General features: G+C 52.6%; 7 protein-coding genes across 7 annotated transcripts; 5 read left to right on the top strand and 2 right to left on the bottom strand.

Annotated features, from left to right (window-relative positions):
- Positions 1-1,596: 1,596 nt before the first annotated feature.
- ASPZODRAFT_1624814 (hypothetical protein) lies at positions 1,597-2,556 on the bottom strand. The gene is made up of 4 exons (XM_022726580.1): positions 2,227-2,556; positions 1,960-2,178; positions 1,816-1,900; positions 1,597-1,743 (listed from the first exon to the last, which is right to left on the bottom strand). The coding sequence occupies exons 1-3, from the start codon at positions 2,326-2,328 to the stop codon at positions 1,820-1,822; spliced, it is 402 nt and encodes a 133-aa protein (XP_022583074.1). The 5' UTR covers positions 2,329-2,556; the 3' UTR covers positions 1,597-1,743; positions 1,816-1,819.
- Positions 2,557-2,692: 136 nt separating this feature from the next.
- Positions 2,693-4,762, top strand: ASPZODRAFT_130629 (hypothetical protein). The gene is made up of 5 exons (XM_022722551.1): positions 2,693-2,719; positions 2,797-3,031; positions 3,125-3,733; positions 3,799-3,984; positions 4,038-4,762. Exons 1-5 carry the CDS (start codon positions 2,702-2,704, stop codon positions 4,592-4,594), a joined length of 1,605 nt encoding a protein of 534 aa, XP_022583073.1. The 5' UTR covers positions 2,693-2,701; the 3' UTR covers positions 4,595-4,762.
- Positions 4,763-5,009: 247 nt separating this feature from the next.
- ASPZODRAFT_140845 (hypothetical protein) lies at positions 5,010-5,960 on the bottom strand (the record flags this gene model as incomplete). The annotated part of the gene is made up of 1 exon (XM_022724700.1): positions 5,010-5,960. The coding sequence occupies one exon, from the start codon at positions 5,958-5,960 to the stop codon at positions 5,010-5,012; it is 951 nt and encodes a 316-aa protein (XP_022583072.1).
- Positions 5,961-7,428: 1,468 nt separating this feature from the next.
- ASPZODRAFT_62113 (hypothetical protein) lies at positions 7,429-9,198 on the top strand (the record flags this gene model as incomplete). Its single annotated transcript, XM_022729048.1, has 2 exons — positions 7,429-8,384; positions 8,448-9,198. The coding sequence occupies 2 exons, from the start codon at positions 7,429-7,431 to the stop codon at positions 9,196-9,198; spliced, it is 1,707 nt and encodes a 568-aa protein (XP_022583071.1).
- A 535-nt stretch (positions 9,199-9,733) lies between these two features.
- On the top strand, positions 9,734-11,590 carry ASPZODRAFT_130627 (hypothetical protein). The gene is made up of 3 exons (XM_022722550.1): positions 9,734-9,889; positions 9,947-10,431; positions 10,504-11,590. Exons 1-3 carry the CDS (start codon positions 9,835-9,837, stop codon positions 11,536-11,538), a joined length of 1,575 nt encoding a protein of 524 aa, XP_022583070.1. The 5' UTR covers positions 9,734-9,834; the 3' UTR covers positions 11,539-11,590.
- Positions 11,591-11,690: 100 nt separating this feature from the next.
- Positions 11,691-13,083, top strand: ASPZODRAFT_2124407 (hypothetical protein; the record flags this gene model as incomplete). The annotated part of the gene is made up of 5 exons (XM_022727817.1): positions 11,691-11,711; positions 11,756-11,912; positions 11,975-12,001; positions 12,070-12,447; positions 12,543-13,083. The coding sequence occupies 5 exons, from the start codon at positions 11,691-11,693 to the stop codon at positions 12,728-12,730; spliced, it is 771 nt and encodes a 256-aa protein (XP_022583069.1). The 3' UTR covers positions 12,731-13,083.
- A 172-nt stretch (positions 13,084-13,255) lies between these two features.
- Positions 13,256-14,644, top strand: ASPZODRAFT_14689 (hypothetical protein; the record flags this gene model as incomplete). Its single annotated transcript, XM_022725204.1, has 1 exon — positions 13,256-14,644. The coding sequence occupies one exon, from the start codon at positions 13,256-13,258 to the stop codon at positions 14,642-14,644; it is 1,389 nt and encodes a 462-aa protein (XP_022583068.1).
- Between the last annotated feature and the right edge of the window lie 701 nt (positions 14,645-15,345).

Here is a 15,345-nt window from a genome sequence, read left to right as displayed (position 1 = left end):
GTCACGCCGGAAAGATTCCTGGAATTAGGTATCGCTGCATAATATCACCACCCACGTATGTGGCGGATGCCAGTTCATCGAGTAGTCGGGCGTCGAGAGCGGTTTCCAGGAGCCATTCAGCGTGTCTACCAATGTCTCCCTTCCCCGCAAAAAAGCAAGGGGTCTGTCTGTCTGCCAACTGTATGCCCTGTACGAAGTATGGTGTCGTGCTCTCCGTCCATCCATGATTCGCCTCCATTCATCCGGGCGCTATCTAGGCCCCGAATCTCTTCGGTCGGGAGACTTTCCTGTCCTGTCATCTTAGTGTCTAAGTCTTCCCCTCAGAGCGAGTGCGGTTGAAAGCTCAGCTTCAACCGCTGCGGGACAGATAGCGGACATATGCACAAGTCGAGATGCGACATGGAAGGCGCGGAACAACAGATTGTACAGACGCGAGCCGATCAATTTTCCGGGGGGCTAGGCCTAGGTCCGACCTCAGCTCCAATGTTCTTCCTGCTGCTGCTGCTCCCCCTCCCCGAGCCGTCCGTCGCGCCACAGGACGGAGGAGCCCAGGTAGGTAACGGCAACCACTACTAAACCCTATGACGCGATGCCAGTGGCAGGGTCAGGGTATGTTTCGCAGATAGGCGCGCGTTGGGAAGTGGGGGGAGCAGTGGATACTTCAATCTCCAGGCTGAGATGCCTCCTGACCATGGAAGTAACTATCTGATGCCGAAGATCCTCGGATAGAAATGACATGCGCAATCGATCAGAACCTCCAGGCCAGTCGACAGGCGGTGGTCCAGGCTTCCTTCCCAAGTTTCAGCTCGGGGAACTGGAAGGTGCTTCGAAAGCTTGATGCTTAATGCGTAGGGTTTCTTGACGGAGTATTCTTGGGTCGAATGCCTGCCAGGTGTTTATGACAGGGGCGCCAGCAGATTGCCAAGTCGATTGACTTATTCGTTCCCTTTTCTTTTTCTCTTCTGCTTTTTTTTCTGTCCTTTTTTCCCATTCTCTTTCTTTCCTCTCTCCCCCCCCCTCCCTCCTCCCTCCTCCCCCCGCTCTCGGCGATCTCATCTTCACGAGGCGTCCAGACAGGATGCTCCTCTGGGGGGGTACGAGGTAGAGCGCTCCAGACTCTGGTTCTGGGAACACACAAGTCAGCACCAGACTACTTGGCCATGGTGGCCAAATGTCAAATACTTAATAGCGTGTGGAGTACGTCCATCAGACAACGCACGCTAGTTATACCCAGGACTGTCGGCACTGGATAGGCCAGCGTAATATTAAATATAGTCCTGCAGAATTCGGTTCCAGGGATCTGCCCCTCCCGGGTAGCGTCGAGAAAAAAAAAAGCACGACCACGCAGTGGATGATGGCAGCTGGACGCAGTGAACAAATGCACCGCATCGGGGGGTCATCATTGGACGGAGATGGGAATTTCGATCCACATCGACGCTCTGCCATTGGAGCGCGCCAGAAAGTGAAGCTGTCCAGTGTCGAGTATCGTCTTTTAACTTTCCCAGACCCCGGCCAGAGGGTGGACGGCGGTCAAAGCTATTGTGCGGCCCCCCGGAAGCGCAATGGCCTGTGACAGCGGGTGGTACAGAGTACGGAGGATGGACCTTTTGCAGTCCTATTGGGTCGGATGAATTCTCCTTGGCTAGAGAAAAAAGTTCGGTTTCGCTCGGCGTTCTGCGTACTCCGTACGAAGTACATAGATACGGAGTAAGTCTCCGAGTCCATCCGCCTCTTGATACTCTTCTATATGGAGTTAGAAGCCACGACGCAGGTAAATGGATTCATTGAGCTTTTTCCAGGAGACGAGCTGCGTACCTGTCTATAGTCTCGAGTGTTCTGTACTTCTGAACTTCATACGGCACGTAGCAACGACCCAGACGACCGGAACCTGACTGGGCTTGTTTGATCACAGATCAACGGACAGCAAGAAAAGAGGCAAGAGGGAGATAGGGGCCCGATTCCTCGGGTCTCTGAGAGACGTCGATCGTTTCCCATGGATGACTCTATTCTCCCAGCTGCCTGTCTCTCTCTCTCTCTCTCTCTCCCTTTCTCTCCGTCTCTTTCCCTCTCTTTTCCCTTCCTTCCTCGCCCTCTTCCCGCCTTCGTCATGGTGCGCGTCTTAAATGCGGTAGAACGTTGTAGCCGCATTGTTGCAAGAGAGAAAAAGAGCACCAATCTCTTAGCGTATAATCAGAAATGTAACGTAATATACCAGCAGGTGCATACTTTTGGAGGGTAGCCCTGCAAGCCCCTCAGTCTTCTGTCGTTGTGACCTTCCTTGCATCCGCAGCAAAAACAGCTTCCGCCAGAGCAGAGCATGCTGTACATAGTTGCAGGGCATAATCGCAGATCAACCGCACTCTGTAGTGTAACTGGGCCCCGATGCGGTGGTGGACCACTGGGGATTTGGTACTTTTTCCACTGGAAGATAAACCATTGCTTCTTCTCCGAGACCTATAACTTGCATGTCCCTGACCCATATTCCCCTTGGAAGTCTCTGAAAAACAAGTTTATTCTTGTTTTCTTTTTGGCTGCGATCCGAGCGTTGAGTTCAAGCCTCTCTCTTCCGACTGTTTGAGTCGAAATCCTTCCTGTATTGCCGTTATTGACAGGCACGCCTAGAATGGGAAAGATCCGAAAGTCCTCTGCCATGGACGGTGAGCAGGAGCACGGCACGATGTTGCTCTATCATGACGCCCTGATGCGCACACAGTCAACAGTACGAGTGGGAATCAACCTACCGGCATTCATGCGAGGTCCCAGAGTCCAGCTAATGGTGTGTGTCTCTTTTCCCAGCAGCAGCAACAGCTGCCGCCGCCGCCGCCGCCGTCTATACCCGTACCCCGACGCCCCGTGGACGTCCCGTATCCGCACTTTGCCATGCTATATGTCGACGAGAACGGGGACCTTGGCTTCGAGGGATCTCCCTCTGTGGCCGGCTGTGGTGACATGATCTTCCTCGAAGACTCCAAGGAGCGGTTTCTCAAGTCGGCTGCGCTAGGTCTCCAGTCGACTTCACCTAACAACGCCAGTGAGTTGTTTCTGACAGCTCTTCTTTCCTTTTTTTCTGGTTGGGAATGATGGGTGGAGGAAGGAAGGAAGGAAGGAAGCTGACTGCTCCGAGACTCTGTGTGTGACTCCACGCTCCCAGAGCGTCCGATGATGCTCTTTGGCTATCCGTACGGCATGCCCGCCAGCACGGGCTGGTACCAGGGGCGGATTCCCAGCCGGCAAGACCTTATCCCCTGTGAATGGCAGAGTCAGCAAAACAAGCGTCAGAAACGCAGCACACGGTTACCCGGAACGCTCGCCTTAGGCACCGCCACGGCCACGATAACGGCAACAGCAACAGCAACAGCAACAGATACCCTCAGCACCTTCAGCGCCGCCTCCTCCTCTGTCTCGTCTTCCTCCTCTTCCTCGTTGTCGGCCGGCTCCGGCGACGCGTTGCGTCCCTGCCCCGTGCTGCGGCGGTCAGCGCTGCAGGTCAGCAACACCAGCCTGCTGCACAAGTACTACGAGAAGGCGTTCGACACCTTCCAGCAGCTCAACTGTCGTGCCATCGCCAAGGCATGGATCAAGCTCGTCGAACCCCGCAAGCAGGTCCATCACCCGTACAATGGAAGAAGAGGCAGCTCCGGAGCCTCGCGACGGGCGGATCCGGAGTCGACCAAACCGAAATGGTGGCCGGCAGGCGTCAAGCACCGGGAGCCAGATCATCTGTTGAAAGCTGGTAGGCGAAAAAAAAAAAAAAAAAAAAAAATAGAGAAGGTTTGCTTTTCATCTAACTCTTGGTAGAACGCATCCGTCTGTTGGTCCATATCCTCTGCGAACTGTTCCACAGCCACCGTATCACCGCCGAGAAGCTCAAAGAGGCCGGCTCCGACGTGCGACGTCAGATCACTCCTACAGAACGCCTGCATGTGCTCGATGAGATCTACCATGTGCGGCAGATGGAGGAGAGCTATCTAAATGGCGAGTTGGGTGGGTTATCCGTACATAGCTTGTACCTATATGTGCGTGAACTGACTCTCCAGACGCCGAAACGGTTATCTACGTCTCCCAAGTGCAACTGGCCGACGCACCTCTCGAACCTCCCTCGTCCGAGTACGACGTGGCCGCAAGCCCACTGACAACTGCGACTTCGGTCTCTCCAGTGACCTCGTCCGAGGCAGGTTCCTCTCCCGCCGCGGAAGAGGCGCACCAGAAGGTCTCCGAGGCCACAACGATACCAACCAGCGTCCTGAGCGGCGGTCTGTCGTCCATGAACAGCCTCAAGAATGTCCTGGAAACAGTTCCCGAACAGCCGCAGCATCAGCCTCCGCATCCTCCGTATATGGAAACCTCCAGTGCCGCGATTACCGTGGCCCCCATCTCAACGAGTCTTCTAGTGAGGGAAAGTTCCCATCAAGGCCATGAACATCATCATCACCACCACCACCATCACCACCAACAGCAAAACCCGTTCAACTCGGTCTGCATGACGGAATACTTCTCCCATATACGCTCCGAATGCCCCTCGGAACAGCCTACGTCCGAGTCAGGGTTCTGGAACCAGCAGCACACGCAGTCAGCCCATGGTCTTTGCTGTTAGTTCACCTAGACCTACAGCCTTCCTTTTTTTTTTTCCTTTTTTCTTTCCCTCCCATTGTTTTCTTTCATCTCGAAAAAAAGTCCGAGGCGGATCAAGTCCTGTTATCATCATCAGTATTGGAGTCATGGTGTGAGCGTAGGTAATTCGGTGTGTCACATTTCTTGGGGCTTTTTTTTTCTACAGGGTTTGATACAATTGCAAATATCGGATATCTTTCCTTTTATTTCTCTTTTTTTTTTTTGTTTCTTAGAAATTATTCTGATCTATTCTAATATGGAAACCCTAATCCAGCGTTTTTGCTAAGAAAGATGCTCAGTATTCCGGACTCCAGTATTGATCGAGAAAGATGTTCAGTATTCCAGACTCCAGCTTCCAGGCTCCAGTATTGGTTTGAGTATTCCTCCCCAAGTACGATTTAAAGAGTTCTCTCGATTGCAGAAGAAGAGGAGGGGGAGGAAAAGGCATAATCGCTAGGGAGCTCCCAATACCAGCGTTCCTCCTTGAGCATGTCGCGTGCCTCGTCGAGCATACGTTTCTCCTCCGGGGTGGCCAGGGACTGCCCGACAACCGCGACCTTTTTGACGGGGCTGAACAACCGGGCAACTCGGACAATGTGCAGGGCTCCCTTCATGGTATCGATCTGGGTCTGATTATTACCCTGCTGTTGGTTGTCTTTGCCGAGCAAGACCTGAGCACAGGCCCAAGTGACGAGGATGCGAACGTCACACAGCGAGCGTAGCAAAGAGACGACGCGTGCGATGCTGATTTCATGCTCGCCGATTCTCTCGGTATAGTGCGGCGTGTACACCAAATGTTTGAGTTGTTTGATTGGGAGGGTAGAGATGGTCAGCAAAGAGGGAGAAGAAGATGAAAGAAGAGAGGCTCTTCCACCAGTTGCTCGCGACCAGCGCTGCAGAAGTCTGCCCCAGCCGGGGGTATCGAACGCAAATCGATTGAAGAGCATGCGCTGGACCTCGGCGTTGACCTGTTTGCTGACGAGGAGCAGACGAAGGAACTGGCCGGTGGAGTTTTGCCAGACGGTGCGACGTGGGATGAAGACGTTGGAGCGCATCGGGGACCCAAGGGTGATGACCTGGCGGTCGAGCGAGTAGGCCGAGGTGTTCTCAAGGGCGAGGTAGAGGATCGCTTCACGCAGTTCGGGTGGCAGATCGAGTATGCGGAATGGGACGATGGGCTCTGGCTTAAAGGGAGGCTCGGGGGGGTTCTGCACGGGACGCCAGAAGGGAGTTCGCACGCCGGGAGGGCGAGTTGCGTTGGTGCCGTTGATGTAGCGGGCGTTCCATGCCAGTATCATACTGTAGGGGACGTCGACCCTGGTGTTGAAGGTCTCATAGGCTTGGGGCATTTTGATAGACAGCTACCAGATGGCTTGGTGCTGCATCAAGTTAAGGTGGTGAGGAGCATCACAGGATATCGACGCATTACTGATGGGGAGCCTTTTATCCTAGAATTTTACTGTGCGCTCATTTACTGTGTTTGTTATGTTTATGTTTGTGTTTGTGTCTGTGTTTGTGTCTGTGTATAGTGAATCAGTCAGGATTAGGGTAAGTTGCCTAATTTGGCAGGAGCTTGATCAGGCTTACTAAGCTATAGTCTGGCAGTGACTCTTGTGGATTGGTATTAATATTTAAAGTAATTCTAGACTTGAAATACTAGGTAATTCATTTAATTCACTAGGTGAGAATTGGTATGGAATTGAACTCTGTAGAATAATATATATTATAAAATGACTCCTCTAGCTTTCAATGATCTGGTTTATGGCAGAGATTTCCTCACTACCATCTAAGGTGCTTAAGTATTACTATGTACCTTGCTAGTATACCTACTAGATAGTTAGGTATTATCTTATAGGACCTAGTAGCATTGATCAGACGATATTCCATATTGATCTTATATTAATCATAGCTGTCTAGTATATAGTATAGTCAATATTAATCTAATCTCTTTCACTGAGTTTATAGAATTCTGTCCTTCTTAACTATGCTGGCCTAGACTACTATATAGCACTCTGGCGCAGTAGATATTACCTAGTATTACCTACCTAGGTAGTTATATCTAGGTGATTGTTAGCTGTCAATTGCTATTATCCAGACCGACAATATGTAGTAAATAAATTCGAGTCAGTTGACAAGCTAACTACTTAGGCACTAGATCCCGGGTAGTTCTTTTATCCAGCAGACCGACTTTTCGAGTCGTGCTAGTAGTTACGGAGTAGTTATAGTACGGAGTAGATACTCTGTATGAGATTCATGTGTAGTAATAATATGCCTGGTTAGATATAATAAATATATAGTAAAACTAAGTAAGTACCTACCTAGGTAGTACTATAGTAAATACCTAGTACTATAGTAAATACAGTGAATAGGTACTATTTAACTATTACCAAAATGGTACTCTAGAAACTTAGGTACCTAAGGTAACTACTAACCTGGTAAGTGGCTTAGTCAGCTGATAAGACCAACCAACCAACCAGCGACTCCCTCGCGCGCACACCCAGCAACGGCGCAACGAGACGCCTTCCACCGCTGCTTTGATCCATGGTTCCTCCACACGCTTTGGTCTTTTGGTCGTGAATGAGCTTCCCTCTGTCAGGCGCGTGCAACACACCACGAGACTGGCCAGAAGTGACTGCCTGGATCCGTGGGCAAGAGGGAAGGGAGGAGCTTCAAGGTTACCTCGCCACGCTCGCATATTAAACGCGTGAGGACTACAAGTATGTGACTTGCTTCGAGCAGGGTTTCCTTGCTCTGAATATCATTTGACTACCAACTACTACTGTTGCTGTTGCTGTTGCTGTTGCTGTCGTCGCTATCATGGGCATGCTAACTTTTGGCCGCTTTCTCAGCCGCCCGTATCCTCACCATAGTCCCTACGGTCCGACCATTTTCTCCTTCCAGCAGAAACTGCTCATGGACGACTCCGCCGGACACCGGAGAAGCAAGTCCGAGGTGAGCGTGGCCGAGTCGATCGAGTCGATCGGGTCGAGTGCTGCCGCCTCAGAGACGGGCATGGCGGCTCCCGAGCCCATGACCCCCGGTGTGGAGGGCGTCGACGAGGTCGCCTCCTACTCGCCTGCCTCGACGCCCGGGAGGCTGTCGCGGAATCCGTCGTTCTCCAACAGCAGCTCCTACCAGGAGGACTGGGAGACGTTCCCGCCGCTCGACAAGTTGACCGTGTTCGACCTCTTCGATACCGTCGCCCTGAACCAGCGCCTCGAGAAGTGGCAGCAGACGCTGCAGGCCCAGAAGGAGATGGTCAAACGCCAGCGCGAGAAGCTCAAGTCGACCTCGCAGAACGCGAGGCAACGCGTTGTCGGCGAGTGGAAGCGCCGCGTGCCCACCTCGGAGGAACAGCTGGAGAAGTACCGTCGCCGCATGAAGACCGGCGTCGAGCGCCTCGGCAAACAGTGGAACAAGACCGCCACCGTCACCCTGCGCGAGAAGGCCTCCTTCCTCGCCGGCGTCCTCAACATCTTCATCAGCGGCTACCTGATCGGCGCCTGCCCGGATTACTTCTACTACTGGTACACCGCCCAGCTCGCCTACTTCATGCCTATCCGTTGGTACGACTACCACAAGCGCGGCTGGCATTACTTCCTCGCCGATCTGTGCTATTTCGTCAATCTGTTGAGCATGCTGAGCATCTGGGTCTTCCCAAACTCCAAGCGCCTCTTCATCAGTACCTATTGTCTGGCCTTTGGCAACAACGCCGTCGCCATCGCCATGTGGCGCAACTCCTTGGTTTTTCACAGCATGGATAAAGTTGTCAGGTATGTCTCGGTCTTTCATATATATATATATATCTCTCTTTCATTTCGTTCTAATCGAGACAGCGTCTTCATCCATATTATGCCCCCCGCGGCGCTGCATTGCTTGGTTCACCTGACACCCGTGGAAACCCTGCAGCATCGATTCCCAGCCGTCTACCATATCAAATTCAGCCAACCCGGTTCGCCCGAGCACTACTCGCTGTGGTCCATGATGTTCTGGGCCACCGTGCCTTATGTTTTCTGGCAACTGTCGTACTATCTCTTCATCACTGTTCGCCGCCGGGATAAGATCGCTGCGGGCCATCTGACCAGCTTCACCTGGCTACGCAAGTCATACTCCAAGACCTGGATCGGCAAGTTCGTCCTGAGCCTGTCGGATCCCTGGCAGGAGCCCGCATTCATGATGATTCAATACGTCTACGCCCTCTTGACCATCATCCCCTGTCCGCTCTGGTTCTGGTCCCGGTGGGCCAGCAGCGCGTTTGTCCTCCTGATGTTCTCCTGGAGCATTCACAACGGTGCCACCTACTACATCGATATTTTCGGCAAGCGGTTCCAGAAGGAGCTCGAGGAACTGAAAAAGGACGTCGCTCGTTGGCAATCTTCCCCTGATGGCCTGGTTAGCCCGCTTATGATGCCGGACTCCGCCGCCGCTGGCGCCCGTATCCTAGATGACTCTCTGAACAACGCTCAGCTCGAATCCGACAAGGCCAGTCTCGATCATATCCCCCTGCTAGACTCGACTATCGCCGCCACCGGTGTGGATGGAAAGAATGGAAATAGCAACGACTCTGTCTTGCGTGAGAGACAGTAGCGGTGCTTTTCTCTCCTTCCCCCGCGGGCGTCCCCCGTTCATGATACCCTATCCTATGTCAGCACTCGATTGGTTTTCTACTGCGTTTCCCTTGACGGAGTTTTTGGTTAGCCCCTGCATATCTTTATTGCGTCTGCCTTGATACTACCGCGCTTTCTTATGACAATCTGTCTGGGTGACAGTACATTCCCCGACCGTTATAATCTGCTACGCGAATGACGATTTTCCTATCTGTATCCACCAGCACATGAGTCATTCGTTCACTTATGTCTATGATTTGTACCTGCTATATAATACCCCGAGAATGACACTCCATGATTGAAGATATAAAACACTCTTTCAAGATAGTAAATAATTCTCCTCTGTAGACGCCAGTGGCAATTCTCCGGGTAAAAGAACGAAGCATTAAATCCGCGGTAACCCCGAAGTCACGTGGGAAAAAGCAGTGCCACCGCAAACCGCAAACATCGGAACGACAGCATTACGCCTTCCTCCCTCTCTATCTCAATCATCAGATTCTTGGGTCATTCTACATAAAAAAAAAATCTCAACTCTAATTCTACACTCTTTATATCCTCTATCTTCCCCCGCTCTTTCCGCTCGGTCGCTCCGAGCCCTCCGTTTCCAGATTCCACAATGTCTGTCACGATGAGATCGGCTAGGCTGGTGCGGTCTCCAGCCCTGCGGATATGTACGAAATCAAACACTTGGAGGAAAAAGAAATTATTTTCATTTCTGACTAGTTTAGCACCGCATGGTTCCCGCCTCGGTCCTGCCGCACATCTTCGCTATACCACGCGGGCAGGTCTCCCCTCGCACCTGAGCGCGATCGCGATCCTGATCCCGCATCAACGCGGGTACGCCACCGAAACGTCGACTTCGTCCTCTGCGCCATCGGGGGGATCGTTCCCTCCCCCCGGGTTTAACGCGGAGCAGGCGAAGAAGCCTCTCCCCCCGCAAGTCGAGCCGGCCAAGGACACCAACGCCGTGGCTAAGCCGGCCCAGGTCTCGGAATCGAGCAAGTCGGTGGTCGTGCCCGAGGAGCAGAAACGGGTGCCGGAGGAGAAGAAGGAGAGCAAGGAGAAGAAGTTGACGCTGGGGCAGAAGATCAAGAAGGAGGTGCAGCATTACTGGGATGGGACTAAATTGTTGGCCACCGAGGTGAAGATCAGTACGCGGTTGGCGTTGAAGATGGCGGCGGGATACGAGCTTAGTCGGAGGGAACACCGGCAGGTATGATCTCTTTTTTCTTTTCCAGCGACTCATTTCTTCCTTTTACATTTTTCTTTTTACTTATGTTGTTAGTTGCAACGAACGGTCAAAGATCTGGGCCGGCTGGTGCCGTTCTCGATGTTTGTGATTGTGCCGTTCGCGGAACTGCTGCTGCCTGTGGCGCTGAAGCTGTTCCCGAACCTGCTGCCTAGCACGTACGAGGGCCAGAAGGCGCGGGAGACGAAGGCGCTGAGCCTGCGGTCGACGCGCAAGGAGGTGTCGGCGTTTTTGCAGAACACGCTGAAAGAAAGCGGGTTGCCGATCACGGCGGCGAGTGTCAAGAACGAGGAGTTTGCGGCGTTCTTCAAGAAGATCCGGACGACGGGCGAGTCGCCCTCGACCCAGGACGTGATCAAGGTGTGCAAGATCTTCAAGGACGACCTGACACTGGACAACCTGTCACGGCCGCAGCTGGTGGCCATCTGCAAGTACATGAACCTCAACTCATTCGGGACCGACGCCATGCTGCGGTACAATATCCGGCACCGGATGCGACAGATCAAGCGCGACGACCGGGCCATCTTCTACGAAGGGGTTGAGTCACTGTCCGTTCCCGAGTTGCAGATGGCGTGCGCGTCGCGCGGCATCCGCACGCATGGGGTCTCGCCCGCGCGCCTGCGCGAGGACATGGCCATGTGGCTGGACCTGAGGTTGAAGCAGGGGGTTCCCTCGACGCTGCTGGTGTTGAGCAACGCGTACCACTACGCGCAGGGCGGCAAGGAATCCGAGATGGGCTCGCAGATCGAGGCGCTGCAGTCTGTCCTGTCTAGTATTCCCGAGGAGCTCTTCCATGAGATCGAGCTCGAGGTGCACAACGCCGAGGGGGCGGCGACCAACCGCCAGCGACTGGAGGTCATCAAGGAACAGCAGGAGCTGATCGAGGAGGAGAACGAGCAGAACGGCGACGAAGGGGTTGCCACGCCCAAGGATATCGACAATATTGACGACAAGGAGGATACCAAGCTGGAAGCCGAGGCCTCTTCTGCCTCTGAAGCTGCGGAAGCGGAGCGAGAAGGCCAGCAGGTCGCCAACGCAGAGACAGAGGCGAAACCAGAAAAGAAGGAATGATTTGTTCTATAGATCTCCCCTCATGTATAAATAGATTAATTGTTAGAATACCTCGGTTAGAAGTCTCTCCACATCGTACCTTGTAACTCTCCAATACCTACCGAGTTAGTAGGTAAATCTAACAACCATCTACCATCTATTCTACATACGACATGCTCTCCGCCGAATCAGCAGTAAGATATCTTTCATTCTATTAATTAAAACTAATATGTGTTAGTCCGCCATCGAGCGTCTACGAAACTACACCCCCCCACCCTCGACATACACGTCCATCCCCCTCTCCCGCCAGGCAGCGGTGCTGATACTCCTGTATGGCGATCGCCAGGGCGACTTACGCGTAGTCCTGACCATCCGATCAAAGGAGCTAAGGACGTGTAAGTGCTTAATAGTGTACAATTAAGAAAATACTATATACTCCGCAGTACTGACTTTGTAGATGCCGGGCAAGCCGCTCTTCCGGGGGGTAAGCCTGCCGCTCTACAGCTGCCGCTACAGCCTACAGCTGCTGCTAGACATGTGTTAATCGCTCAGGCCACGCCGAACCCAACGAAAGCGCATTCCAAACGGCCCGGCGCGAAGCAGAGGAGGAAATCGGAGTGCCGCGGACCAGCCTGCCGCCTCCCTTTACGATCGAGCATCTGTGCGAGTTACCAGCCAGCCTGGCGCGGGCGGAGGTGGTGGTGCGCCCTTGCGTGGCGTGGCTACATTCTTCATCTTCTTCGTCAGGCGAAGAAGACGCGGCCTCTGCCTCTGCCTCTGCCTCTGACTTCCTCCGGCTGGATCGGAGGGAGGTGGCGGCGGTCTTCACCGCGCCGTTTCGCAATTTTCTCCTCCTCGAGTGTCCTGGTGGTGAGGATCGACAGTGGTATCAGGGGTGGTGGACGCGGTGGCATGAGACAGACTGGAGAAGTATGTAACCACTTTTTTCTTGTGCAACAGTCTTAACTAACGAGTTAATAATTATTCACCTGGACTGGATCACTAATATAGTGCCTTCGTCCTAGTGCATCGGTTCTCCGTGCCGATCAACTCGCAGGACAGCCACACGGTCTTTGGCTTGACGGCGCGCATCCTCGTCGATGCGGCTCGCGTTGCTTATGCCCTGGAGCCGCAGTTCGAGCATAACACCCCCTTGGGCGATGAGGAGCTGATCGCCAGGCTCAAGAGGAACGGGGGCTTGGCCCAGTTGTGATTCCCTTTTTTTTTCCCTTGTTTGCCTGTTTCCTTTTTTTTCTCTCTTTTTTTCTTTTTTTTTTTCCCTCTCGTTCTCTTTTCTGACAGGTAGACAGCATAGTGGGCACTGAGTAACGACTGGTAGAGTTGGCAACGCATCCCTTACTTGTGTCACGCTCGGATTCGCCGTGCGAGAAATAATCAGGTTCCCTCCCCAATCTATCCTTCGTTTATTTTCGCCCTTTTTCATTTATTTCCCTCTTCTTTTTTCTGCGAGGGACCGGCCTCGGATCCGGTGATTCGAGGAGACTGAGGGGGGGAAGAGACATTATTAGGCGATGTTTGCCCGGAGTTTCTTTGTTGTTGCTGCGGTTTGTGAATGTGGTGGTGTGTGGCTCTGTGACTGACCACAGCGTGCTCTTTGTTGATTCCTCTTTTCTTTACTTGTCCTTCTATATAATAATAAAGGTCTAGCACATCACTTGTCTCATCAGTCTCCTCGTGTCTTTGCTTTCGATCTATCTCCAGGGTGTAGAGTCTCACCATGCTCTGCCATGATCGCCCACCCCCGCCGATGAGACAGTATCGGTCGCTAGAAGGCATGGAGAGAGTCGTGCCGCCTGGTGTCTCGTACATGCCGTTGGGGTCAGATCTCTGTCTCAATAAACCGCTGCCAGCCACGCCGCCGGACCAGCCGTTCCGGTCATCGGTGTTTTGGAGCGACGACAGCACGGTTGATACCGATCTCAGCCAGGAAGAAGACGACGACGAGGAGGAGGAGGAGGAGGAGGATCAAAACGGAGACTACCAGAGGCATCGCGGGTCCTCACAGAGTTATCCGATTTTGGTGCAGTCTGATACGGAAGACTATGTCGAGATGGTCAGTCAGGAGTATAGTCCACAGCAGAAAACAACCGGAGACCAAAACAACCAGCATCACAGCCATGGCCATCTTACGAAACATGAATCACCAAACAAAGACTCGCTGGCGTTCAAGACCTTCCTGACCGAAGAACGGTACGGCCGGCAACCGCCTGGCTGGACGGCCCAGAACCGCATCGGAACGAGTCCTTATTTCCGCGAGAAGAAGTGGGATTTCTTCCCGGAACTGGCGACTCCGTCTTCTTCGCAGCTGAGCTCGCAGGCCTCATCCTCAAAGACGCGTAAAAGAACCGGTCATGATGGAGGCAAGTCGTCGCGGGCTCGATGGCACGCCTCATCCGAACGCTCTGGACTAGGTCTTGTCCGTGACTCGATCCGCTCGTACGTGCATCGCACGCTGTCGAAAACTTCAACCGACAAACACAAGGAGCAACAACAACAGCAACAGCAACAGCAACAGCAACAGCAACAGCAACAGCAACAGCAACAGCAACAGCAGCAGCAGCAGCAGCAGCAGCAGCGACAACGACGGCCTATCACGGCTCCCTCAGACGGATATTTCACCAGCTCCGCCGATACCACCACCCAAGACAGCGACCAGATACGGTCGGTTTCATTCTCGACCGACTCGACGACAGAGCAAAACTACTACCAGCATCAGCATGAATCATCTCGCAAAAGACAGCTTGCCGTCCCGATGTCGCCGTACCAGAAATACGGCGCCGCCATCTGGGATAAACAACCCACGACATCCTCGAAGCGCATCAGTTCGCACCAGGGCTACTACAACGTCCGTCTACAGAAATATACCCGATCCATAATAGACCCGTCCTCGCCGGAACACTCACGCTCACACTCGCCCAGACGATCACCAAGACATTCCCCTGATCTAGACCGCGATGAACCGGGAAACGTTCTCGGCGTGCTGGATGGGGCGCGCCGCCGCTTCTCCGAATCGAAAGCGGACCGACGGCGTGCTCAGCTCAAAGCCCAGATTAAGCTTGTTGGGCCTGTCAATCCATATACCTGTCAAGCGGATCCATGGATATAACGTGGTTCTAGATTTGGTTGATATGGAGTACATGCGTGTTGATCTTCGTGTGTGGAGTTGTGCTGATAATTTGAGTATGATTTGCGGTTTGCGTGCGGTTTACATGCGGTTTGCGTTGCGGTTTGCGCCATAGATTAATCCAGTTATCCTCCCTTATTTTTAATATACCTGCCTACTAGTAATAAGTTTTTAAGTTCTGCCTCATTTATAATAGGCTCCTGAGTTCTTTATAGTACCTACCTAGTGTATAATCTAGAGCTGTGTCTTCTGGTGACAGAACCAAGCCTTTGGCTTTATAAATGCCATCAATAGGATTGCCCTTCAATAGAGATTGTCCAACTGATTCATGAGGACATGCTTAGACTAGCAAGTAGTTATAAATGTCTCATCCCATGTTCTAACTTCTCTCAGGCATTGGTCGTACGCCTCAAATATATGATACTTCTATCATATAATCAACATTAAATATATTGAGGGAGATTTAGGGAGACCTAGACAACCCAGGCAGCTAGCATCTTTAAAAGTCTAGAGATTTTGTATGATAACTATCACTGACTATAAAGTATTGAACAGTTAATATAGAGGATAGAGGGGTAACTTTGTAATATATCAACTCTGCATTCACTCGTCAGCACTGATGCCATACACCTGGTCAGCACTCTTGATAGGCTTCTATAATACTCTAGTCTGTATCAATAAGC

Source organism: Penicilliopsis zonata (genome assembly GCF_001890105.1).
Source record: "Penicilliopsis zonata CBS 506.65 unplaced genomic scaffold ASPZOscaffold_4, whole genome shotgun sequence".
Taxonomy (NCBI): domain Eukaryota; kingdom Fungi; phylum Ascomycota; class Eurotiomycetes; order Eurotiales; family Aspergillaceae; genus Penicilliopsis; species Penicilliopsis zonata.
Note: the sequence above shows the minus strand (reverse complement) of the source record. Positions and strands in the feature narration are given on the sequence as shown.

Coding starts and splice junctions, on each gene's coding strand:
- ASPZODRAFT_1624814 (XM_022726580.1), bottom strand. CDS start 2,328: ATGTACAGCATGCTCTGCTCTGGCGGAAGCTGTTTTTGCTGCGGATGC. Junction 2,179..2,226: donor TGCAGGGCTACCCTCCAAAA/GTATGCACCTGC, acceptor TTATACGCTAAG/AGATTGGTGCTCTTTTTCTC. Junction 1,901..1,959: donor GTCTCTCAGAGACCCGAGGA/ATCGGGCCCCTA, acceptor CTGTGATCAAAC/AAGCCCAGTCAGGTTCCGGT.
- ASPZODRAFT_130629 (XM_022722551.1), top strand. Junction 3,032..3,124: donor GACTTCACCTAACAACGCCA/GTGAGTTGTTTC, acceptor GACTGCTCCGAG/ACTCTGTGTGTGACTCCACG. Junction 3,734..3,798: donor AGATCATCTGTTGAAAGCTG/GTAGGCGAAAAA, acceptor AACTCTTGGTAG/AACGCATCCGTCTGTTGGTC.
- ASPZODRAFT_130627 (XM_022722550.1), top strand. CDS start 9,835: ATGTCTGTCACGATGAGATCGGCTAGGCTGGTGCGGTCTCCAGCCCTG. Junction 9,890..9,946: donor GTCTCCAGCCCTGCGGATAT/GTACGAAATCAA, acceptor TGACTAGTTTAG/CACCGCATGGTTCCCGCCTC. Junction 10,432..10,503: donor GTCGGAGGGAACACCGGCAG/GTATGATCTCTT, acceptor TTATGTTGTTAG/TTGCAACGAACGGTCAAAGA.